The following is a 10,778-nucleotide window of genomic DNA, read 5'->3' as shown; positions in this document are numbered from 1 at the left end:
ATATAAATTTACAAAAAAAAATATTTTTAAAGGTTATCAATCAAAATTCTAACGGTTAGTAATGAATATTGCGGGAATTGAAACCACGAAAAATAAAAAACGGTCGCATTTCCAGCAATCGCGAATATCAAAGAATACCTGTATTCAAACTTTGTTTTTACAATTGCTTCCTCATAGAGGAAGCTATGTGATAGACTTGAAAATGAGATTTGGAACTCGACGTCGTAGGAAAATTTAGGTTACATATTTGGAAACTACATTTTTTCAACTTTATTTATTTGAATGATTTGAATGATGTGAAACATTTGTATAATTTAATAGTGCAAGAGACGGAAAAAACTTATAATCATTCCGATCGCAATCACTGAGCCTTTTGACCCTCCACCGCCAAGCAAATATTGAACAAATCTTCGTTGTTCAGATTGTCGATGATCATTTCGCAGCAGAGAATCGGCAATCGGCAGTGAATCAGTTCCATGAAAAGCTCCAGAGCCCAGCTCAAGAAAAATCTTTTCGACATTATCTCGTACAGATGCGCGTGACTAGTCTCTCTGAACCCATAAGACAATTTCCGCAGTTTTTTTTCGTCGCGTATGAGTTCGTAATAGTCCATGTGCGTGAATCGTTTCGCCGCCTCCTTGAGTGGCAACTGGATCAGATCGTGGAGCGTCGTAGAATCCGAATTGTCGTCCTTCACCATCATCTTTTTCGCTTCCTCGGAGAAATGCTCGTCGTCGAGCAAGCGAGTCACGGGATCCACCGTCATCCGGAACAGTCCGAGCTCATCGATGACTCTCATGATCGTCATGGCGTCGCTTCGATACAGTACGTATCCCCTCCTCTCGACACTCTCGGCCAGGGTCAAGAGGCATATCGCAAATATCAACTTCATCTCGGCCGGATAGTTTTTCAACCATTCCAAGCGATAGAAAATCAAGTCGAATTTAAAAACAAAGTTGGACAGATCGGCGCCATGATCCAGGAGAACATCAAAAGTATTCGGTGCGAGACCCATCATGGTCAACTGAAGAGGTGTCTGATCCCAATTGTCTCGCGCATCGATCGATATCCGATGCCGTTGCAATTCGTCGTTGACTCTGAAAAAACTACTCGCCAGGTTCGTGCTTATGGTACGGTCAAGCTCGCATCCCCTGCAAATGACGTGCAGCGGTGTCTCGCCGCTCGCGTTGACCAACGTCGGATCGGCGCCGCGTCTCAGCAGTATCTCGGCCACTTCTGCGTCGGCCGCGCTCAGAGCCAGGTGCAACGGTGTGTTACCCTCGTTGTCCCGAGCGTCGAGCTGGACCGTCGTCCGCCAAGACTCGTCGCAGACAACGTTCAAGAAGTCGTTCACGAACTCCGCGCCGAATTTCCCGTCGCCGATGACGTGCAGAATGGTCCTTCCTTGGGCGTTGGCCAGATTCGGATTGGCGCCCAGTGTCAGCAGCGCAAAGACCGCCTGCAAGCGGTCTATCGAGAACAATCTCAGCACCAAGTGCAGGGCCGTGTCGCCGTTCTTGTCCCGGGCGTTGAAATCGACCGAGCGGCCCACCTCGTGGTAGGTATCGAGGAACTGCGTCAAGTACGAGTCCACGTTTATCTTGCAGGCCTCGTGTAGAGGAGTGGATCCCTCGCCGTTGAGAAAGTTCGGATCGGCGCCCTTTCTCAGCAGCAGCTGGGTCATCGATCGACAGCCTATCTTCGCGGCCACGTGCAGCGGCGTATCGCCCAACCTGTCCTGAGCATTGACCCGCACAGCTCGATTTCTCTGCCCGCAGATTTCGAAGAATAGCTCCGCCAAGAATACATTGTGTTGCATCAAATGCAGAGGAGTCGCTCCATGCTCGTTCGGCGCGTTTGGATCGGCGCCCGCCCTCAGCAGCCACTCGGCCACCCTAGCCTGGTGGTAGTCCGCGCTCGGAGCTGCCAAGCTGCTGCAGACCAGGTGCAACGGCGTGCAGCCCGACTTGTTACGAGCGTCGATCCACTCGGGACCGATTATTATCGCGTCGCGGCTGATCTTGAGCAATACGTAATACCAGAATTCGATGGAAAGTTGATGGACTTCCTTGGCTACGACATGCAGAGACGTCTCGCCCTGGTCGTTGGCCAACGTCGGGTCGGCGCCTCGTATCAGCATCGATCGGGCCACTTCCTCGAAGCGGCTCTGGGTCTGAATCGTTACCGATCCTTCATTGTCGATGTAAGTCCCGCAGACGAGCTGCAAAGATGTCCGTCCCTCCGGGTCGGCCAACATCGGATTGGCACCTTTGGCCAGCAGCAATTCGGCCAAGTTACAGTCCTTGGCCGCGGTCACAGCCAATTGCAGCGGCGTCCAACCCAACTGGTCTCGCGTGTTGACCGGCACCCACAGCTCTCGCTCCTCGCAGGTCTCGAAGAATACCGTAGCCATGTCGAAGGCAAAGCAAGGACGCCGACAGATAACGTGCAGCGGAGTCGAGCCGCCTTTGCCGACCAAGTTCGGATCCGCGCCCGCCCTCAGCAGCGTTTGGACCAGCTCGCCGTTGGTCAGCTCCCTCAGGGCCAAGTGCAGCGGCGGATCAATCCCGGACGCGGTCTGCTCGAGGCAGTTGGGGTCCTGGCCGAGCTCGAGAAATTGCAGGACCACGTTCAAGTAGCCGTACATGCAGGCCTCGTGAAACTGAGTCGGGCCCGACTTTTCGTCAAAGTTGCTGCCGAGTTCGTATCCGAAGAAATCTTTTGCGCCTCCATCGCCGAATCCGTCGCCGGATGTTGACATTGTTTTTTACATATATAGCACTCACTCACAAAAACACAAATCGCTTAGAATGTAAAACTGCTGCTTACACTTGCGCGTCGTACAGCCTACTGACTGCTCTCGCACACTCTACGATCTATGTTTTAGAGAGAAAAAGAAACATGTGGCAACGCCCCTGCTTAGCTGGACTTTCACTTTCTAATCGTTACCAGGTTTGTATAGCGGACACATGGCTCTCAGCTGCAACTGGATTTTCGTAAAAATTTTGTACTTCACGGTGATCCTCAGCGTTTTTGTTAATTTTCTCAAAAGTAGTTAAAATTTATAAATTATACTATGGGGGTCCAGCCCCTCTGCGCGCTTCGCAACCTCCACGGTAATAGTTATTTCTATCTCGTGTAGATATGTTTACATTCAAGAAAGAGAGGTTAAAGGCAGCGCGAGTCGGCCCGCCACTTTGACATGTAGCAGACAGCACAGGCTACACGCATGCGAGCTGCGCGAGTCGTCTCGGCCCGAGTCTGCGGGATCGCATACAGTCGAGGAAAGCAGCGCGCTATGCGGCGACAATTCACACGTCTCCTCGACTGTAAGGGGCCTTCCATTAATTACGTAAGGGTATTTTTCGATATATTTGACCCCTCCCCCCGTCAAGTAAGGGATAGTAAGATTTGACGACCCCCCCCNCCCCCCCCCCCCTCCTCCTTTTATAGTAAGCGTAAGATAAAATATTCTATTTTACATTAAATATTTATTACATTTTTAAAATTCATAACATTTAACATAAATTATACTTAAATTTATAAAAAATTAGAATAAAACATCTTTTTTAAAAATAAGAAACACTTAATTCTAATCTTCGATCCAATCACATATCAGCCACTCTTTTATGTTTTTAATAACTGGTAAATCTTGTACCGGTACAGGCTCTTGATTATTTACAGTTACATCCATTGCGATAAACTGCTCAATATCACACCATTCGGCATCTTGATGATCGTCTACATTTATAATGCACAAAGCCTCATTTTCACGTTGCGTAATAACTTGTGCTTTAATTTTTTTATTGATTATTTTCCCCGGACACTTAGGATGAATGATTTTGCGATGGTTGACTGCATTTTTCATGGTAGCGAAATAGATGTCACAGAATGAACATGTTCTATCCATTAAACTATCTCTCACACTAAGACAGTGGTAATCATAAGGTAATTCACAAAAGTTCGGATCGTCGCACGATATTTGTATGGACAACCTTTGGAAGAGAGGAAGGAAAAAGTCTCTTTCGTATCTGTTGTTGGGTCGGCTAAAGTGAGACGTCCATCTTTCTGTCTTTTTAGCAATAGGGGCGGAGAAAGAAAACGATCCTTTAATATTATATTAATATCGCTTTTGAAATCGGAGCAACAGTTTCGGTCATCACACTTTACAATCTGCAAATGTCAAAATAAATTTTTAACCAGCATAAATAAAACACACATTTGTTTTTGCAGTCGCAAAAAAATTAACTTACCTGTAAAAAGTATTGAGACTCGCAAACGTGCTCTTTATGCCAAGCCCAATTCGTTTCAAGAACGGGCTCTAATATTTCATCGTCAGAAATAAATTTGGCAGTGACTGGGTAATTATCAATTACCATTTGAGACCATATTTCTCCAAGTACTTCACCAGCTTTAGAAAAATTTTTCTTTTCTAGGTCTTCGTCGATTGTTACTTTTCTTGCGTCTAAATGATCGCCATAGTAATTGTGCGGTAGAATAATGCCACTCAGGGCCCTGCTTAATGGCGCCATACGTCTTTCAACACGATTAAATGCCGAACGCCCAGGGGCAAAAACATTGGCAGAAGAGGTCTTAATTAATTAATATTTTTTTCGCGCGAAACACACTCTGCTTTTCAGAGCATGTTTGTATACACTTGCGTTATTATAGGCTGTTTTCACAGTCGTCAGTGACGGTCAAAAATCGACAAAACGCTGATTTGTTAAAGTTGGTTGGTAAAAGTACTTATAATTAGTTTAACGCTCAGTAAAAAAATAAACAAAAAATATCTGGCGAAAGCCGAAATCCTCGTGTATCGAAATATCGAAGCGGTTTTTAGTTAAAGTCTTTAGATTGTAAATAAAAAAATATTGAAATTTCGGCTTTTTCGTCTGTGATATTGTCAATAAACTCTAATAAAATAGTTATTAAAAGTGGTTTTTTGGGTTGCAATATAAACTCTCAAGCGGGGAAGTTTTTATTCTTTCAAATTACCAATGAAAAACTAAAAAACAATCGTAATTTCGAAAAATTATGGAAATGATCTCGCAATCGTCTTCCAACCCAAGTCTGCTGTTGGTGGAAAGATAATATTCTTAATTACGATTGTTTCTGAGTTTTTCTTTGGTAATTTGAAAGAATAAAAACTTCCCCGCTTGAGAGTTTATATTGCAACCCAAAAAACCACTTTTAATAACTATTTTATTAGAGTTTATTGACAATATCACAGACGAAAAAGCCGAAATTTCAATATTTTTTTATTTACAATCTAAAGACTTTAACTAAAAACCGCTTCGATATTTCGATACACGAGGATTTCGGCTTTCGCCAGATATTTTTTGTTCATTTTTTTACTGAGCGTTAAACTAATTATAACCAACCAACTTTAACAAGTAAAGTATACGGGCGGTCGCTTTGTTTGGCCTCCAGTCAAATCAGCTGGTCGATTTTTGACCGTCACTGACGACTATGAAAACAGCCTATTGAATTGCTCGAATTCTATTTTCGAGTTTGAAATTATTTTAGTTTTTTAATGAAGACTTGATACGAATTATTTAGAAAAATATTTTCGCAACTGTCGGTATAATGATCACTAAATATAATGACAATCCGTAATGGGTCGCTCGTAGATCCATAATTTTTGAAATGCTACCAAAAAACTTGTATTCGTCAATACACGCACACAAGATGCGGTCACGCGACGCGAAGATGATTTTCGTCTCTTCCATTTTCACCAGATCATCATCCTTGAGGGCGTGTATATAATGTTTTGAACGATTTATTGCGCGCTGATTTGTGCCCTCTACTCCATTACCTATCGCTACTGCTGGCTTCTACGGCTAATGCTGCTAACTAGTTGCAGCCGCACAAATTTTTATTTAATATTGATCAAGTTCGACGTAAAAGTAACGAGTTCATAGTAAATATTTGGCGCATTCACGTGCATGCGACGAACCATTTGCTAGTTGTTTGTCGGCAAGCCAACGCGACAGACATAATTAAGTCAAGGAATTATCCTGTAATATCAATCTCAATCTTTTTTATTAAAATATTTTTCTGTTGTTTATAAGTCTGCAAGTATGCACGATAGCATGTATATATCGAATCGGTGCACTCCTTTTTTGCGTAATATACGAAAGGTGTACTGCATCCGTAGTCTCACAATTTGCATACACGAGCAACTTCATGTGCATGCATTATATTATATAAAGTGTACACGTTGGGTGACTCTGCCTCGAAGAATATCATCAAGATTAAACAGGAGCTTCAAAATCGGTATCTCTATACGATAGCAATTTCCTCGCGTGTACGCGTTTATTAGGAAGTGAAGGAAGATAGATCGCAATCGGCTTATTATTATTGCTCTTGCGCTCGGATCTCAATGAACTTTAAGAATATGACGCGAGTATCCGGCCAACCACGCCTACCTCCGATCCTTTGAATTCACCTGCTTCGCGAGTCTTAGCGCAATATTTTCAAGCGAATATCACGTAACTTTTTTTACGCACACCTCAAATAAATCGCACTCAAACATCGTGGAAATACATGCAAAGATACGAATCCGTTTTGTACAATTAATTTGCCATGACTGCTAATGCATGAATAACACATTGTAAAAAATGAAAAATAACTAATTTGCATCGATTTCGGCATTCTAAACTGAAAATAAGATTTGTATCGTTTGTAGAAAATGCGATTATTTTACAATTGATAAATTCAATCGAATTATACTGGTTGTACTATGCATACAATACCAATTACTGTGATTATGACTCGAGGGTAATTGCAATACTATGACAGTATTGTTCATTTGAAGAAAAACTCATGCCAGAAATTCGAGGGAAAAATCGTGTTCATAATACGTATGGTTCGCACACACACACGTATGCATACATGCAGTAGTATCATCAGCACGCGAACTTCGACGTGTACTCAACCAATAATGCGCGGTAGCTATGAGTATATACGAGCAATTTTTACGGAGAATATGTGAGCGGCTCCTGCTCGTAACAATATTTGCATCGCATCGTGTCGGTTCCACACATGTACCTACGTTAACTTGTAATGAAAGTAACGTTTTTTTAGGCATGTACTGCATTGCGAGCGCTATGAACAAGAATATGTTTGGTATAATACCACGAATCATGCAAAAGACAATTTGAATAAATCTGCATGATTATATTCATTCTTAGCATGGTTTTACCCTTGCATTGTAATCATCATATAATCCGTGACTTGTATGATACCCAAGAAATTATGTGATTACATGTAAGAAGTAGAAGATAGCTGCAATCGAAGTACTGAAATTCTTCTAGTTGATGAATCTTTGTAAACTGATTCTACATATGAAATTTGAAAAGTACATCTCACAATCCAAGTGATAAAATGATATTATGCAAGCTATAACCTAATTGTTAGAAAAATTTTTTTGATACATAATTTCATTGGTAATAAAAATAGAATAATAGTACATTTGAAGAGCTTTTCATACCTTTTACATAGAGCACAAAAAAGTATATAAAAAACTTCACTTGTTTACATAATGTACTGCAGCTGTCGTAACGTAACTGAAAAAATCATTTTTAACACTGCGTGCGCGAAACACGGGTTTTCTAACCTTAAAGCGTCAGAAAACCCTAGTTTCTCGCAAGCAGAGTTAAAAAATATCGTTTGCAACTAGTCCGCGAGGAAGTTGACTCATCCAGGAGTCTTTGCACCCTCGCTACGCTCGGGTGAAAACAACTCCTGGATGAGTCAACTGCTTCGCGCACTTGTTACAAAATATACTATATCGTATAATTTCTTTGCGACTTCAGTTATTGACTGAAATTTTGCATAATGATGGTGTCTATACAAATAGTCACTTATAAATCTGCCTGCTAAAACTATAAGGGACAAATTATTTGTGACAGAAAAATGTTTCTTAAATTTCTGTCAGTCAAATTATTTCTATTTTACTATCTTCGAAGATTGTTGCAAAAAATGACACCCACGTAACTGCAATTTTGACTTACAAAGAACTGAACTTTTGGTGCTTTTAAAAGTATAATTTTTCTCTTCCCAAATATTTTGAAATGTTTGTTTTTATTGATTAAAGTGTAAAATTATAATTTTTTCGAGTAGGAGTGTAAGTGTGATTTTTTTGCCAAAAATAATTGACGACATATATTTTTCATAGGCGGTTCGTAAATTTATGAAAAGTCTCTGAAAGTTATACATAAATCTGATCGCCATTGGGGAGTTCCCTACAACCGAAATAAAAAATTTGATTTAATCTTAAACCAAAGATTTTCAAATAAAAAATGATCAAGTAACTAGCATAGTCTGTGCTAGCAACTGATATGTTTACTTTCAACAATGTGTATTTAAATGATAGTTCCCATAAATATTAACAATCATATTATTAATTATTAAATTATTAGAAACTTTTCGGTACGATAATATTTGGAAATAATAAAGTTGAAAATGTGAAAAAGACTCATTTTGCGTAAAAACTGATGAAATATATATTTGATTCTTTGATGTTTTGTCAAAGTAATTATTAGCGTCGAATTAACAGTTTCAAATAAAAAATAAAAAAAGAATAATTTTGTAATAGATCGCAAAGAGATTTTCATATTTCTTGTAGTAGTACGCCATCTATCGAAAAAATATACACAAAGTATCAGCATATGATAAAATTATATGACATGTGTGATTATTTTTGGTCGGTAAGATAGATTCCTTAGTTTTTTACTGCTTGGTAGTTTGTAACCGACTCACGGTTATTTTGAATTTGATCATGTCTTTCATCGATGAAACTTTTTAAAATATTTTATAACGTTCTATCTGGATTATTTCAAGCGATGCAAATTTCTTCTTATGTGAAATCTCTTGTGAAATCTCTTGTGAGGAGTTCCAGTAGGATGATAGTAAAATCACCTCTATGACTCCTACTCACTCTTATGTTTTCTTAATATGTCTTGCTTGAACTTAAAGGATTTGTTCTAAAAATGGGGTTCCAAAATAAATTAATGAATTTTCTTAGCTTATATTGCGACTATGTATTTAAACAAATATTATTTGTACACATTTTGCATTTATTCATGGTTCTCTTTTTTATCCTCAATAAGAATTAGATCACAAATGTTCTACAAAATATCAATCTCACAGATAAACATCATACTGACTAAATTATTTACGTGAAAGTCTTAAGCTATTAATTAGGAATTAAAGTACTTAATGACAGATTTCTCCTTGGATTTGTGTTAAGAAAATAGAATAGAAACATGTGGAGCATAACAAATCAATCCAATCAGCGATGTAAGTTACAGCGTATTGTTGTACATAAAAATGCGGTAATCAATTAAATTATTAAAATTTTTCTTCGTAAAATTTATTGTGACGATCAACATCTAACACTTGATATTTTAATATTTATATATATGTGCTATTATGTATACGTATATTTATTAAATAATAATCATTATATAAATAGATTTATGTATGCATATCGTTTTTGCCTATATTAGATAAATATATTTAACTTACAAGTGTCTTAAACTTATTAAGGGCTTCCTTTCCCAACGAAATCAGATCACCACTAGTGCAATCTAATCATTTCGCTAATTTCTTATCGTCTAACTACATCATAAAGTATACTACTATATTATTCTATAGTTTAAAAGCCAGCTTTAGATTTAATGATTCTTTATAAGAGTGGATGAATAATGAAATTGATATTTTTGTGATATTTTTTCTTATTCCGAATAGCTCTTTGATACATGCAGTCGCTATATTGTTCTTAATGACAACTTATAACGCTCGCATTTAACTTCAAACTATTAGTTCTTAGAGGAATTAAAATTATTTTTTTAGACATTACTATGCTAAGCTATAAAACATAGTGTATGGCCGATTCATTATAAATTGAATGTTCAAAAAACTTTTATTTTTTTTTGGCTGACATGATACTCATGCAAGTGGTCATCTCAAAAATCACATCTAATTTTGTTACATTTCAAAAAATCTTAGCTCAAACTTGAATGACTAAGACAGAAATAGAAGAAAATCAAATGTTCGAACATAATGTAATCGGCGAAATTTCTGTAAAATCAAATTATCCAAAACAAATTTGTTCTCAACTTAATGTTGTTTATGACAGAAGTCCCATGACACCGAATTTTCTTGTATTAAAAAAGATTATTTTTTCAGTGCTAGATAATTATTTTACTTTTTGAGATTTATTTAAAGCAAGTTTTTAATGATTGTTTACGGATTTTTTTCTTGCTAGTTAGCAAACTTTAACAGAATTAAAGATGATTTTTGACCAGTCGAATTACATAGACATCATGTCAAGCAAAATAGTAATTTTCGATACAAGTGCCATAAGTAACACTTTTTGGCACGGCGTAGTTTAGGGCCCGAGCGCAGCGAGGGTCCTAATAGCTGGGCCGAAAAGTGTCCCCTATGGCCCGAGTATCGAACAACGTTTTATAGTACTGTGCAAAGTTCACATTTATGCCCCCTTTTCCGATGCATAAGTCGCACTTTCTGGTAGCGCGAAGTGAGGTTAGCGCACGAGCGTATGCGAGTGTGATGCGAACGCAGCGGTGCCAGAATGTGCGACTTATGCCACCGAAAAGCGTGCCATAGATGTGAACTTATGCCACGCAGTGCTATAAAATAGTTTTCAAATTGTTTGATTTGACTGAGAATGAGCCATGTGTAATCAAACAAAAATTCGGATTTTTTTGAACATCAAACTCAAAAATACGGTAATCACTGCTTATGTTTTA

At 38.8% G+C, this 10,778-nt stretch overlaps 2 protein-coding genes across 2 annotated transcripts; both read right to left on the bottom strand.

Moving 5' to 3' along the window:
* Positions 1–361: 361 nt before the first annotated feature.
* Positions 362–2,761, bottom strand: LOC106651316 (tankyrase-1-like). The gene has a single exon (XM_014369756.1). It carries the CDS (start codon positions 2,759–2,761, stop codon positions 362–364), a length of 2,400 nt encoding a protein of 799 aa, XP_014225242.1.
* An 864-nt stretch (positions 2,762–3,625) lies between these two features.
* On the bottom strand, positions 3,626–4,548 carry LOC106651539. Its single transcript, XM_014370072.2, has 2 exons — positions 4,254–4,548; positions 3,626–4,173 (listed from the first exon to the last, which is right to left on the bottom strand). Exons 1-2 carry the CDS (start codon positions 4,530–4,532, stop codon positions 3,922–3,924), a joined length of 531 nt encoding a protein of 176 aa, XP_014225558.1. The 5' UTR covers positions 4,533–4,548; the 3' UTR covers positions 3,626–3,921.
* Positions 4,549–10,778: the final 6,230 nt, after the last annotated feature.

This window comes from Trichogramma pretiosum, unplaced genomic scaffold (genome assembly GCF_000599845.2).
Source record: "Trichogramma pretiosum strain Unisexual culture from Peru unplaced genomic scaffold, Tpre_2.0 scaffold9, whole genome shotgun sequence".
NCBI classification, from domain to species: domain Eukaryota; kingdom Metazoa; phylum Arthropoda; class Insecta; order Hymenoptera; family Trichogrammatidae; genus Trichogramma; species Trichogramma pretiosum.
Note: the sequence above shows the minus strand (reverse complement) of the source record. Positions and strands in the feature narration are given on the sequence as shown.

What these genes read in the sequence shown, in the direction of transcription:
- LOC106651316 (XM_014369756.1), bottom strand. Translation starts at nt 2,761, where the DNA reads ATGTCAACATCCGGCGACGGATTCGGCGATGGAGGCGCAAAAGATTTC.
- LOC106651539 (XM_014370072.2), bottom strand. Translation starts at nt 4,532, where the DNA reads ATGGCGCCATTAAGCAGGGCCCTGAGTGGCATTATTCTACCGCACAAT. An exon ending in AGTCTCAATACTTTTTACAG is followed by an intron (nt 4,174 to 4,253) that starts GTAAGTTAATTT and finishes TGACATTTGCAG; the next exon opens with ATTGTAAAGTGTGATGACCG.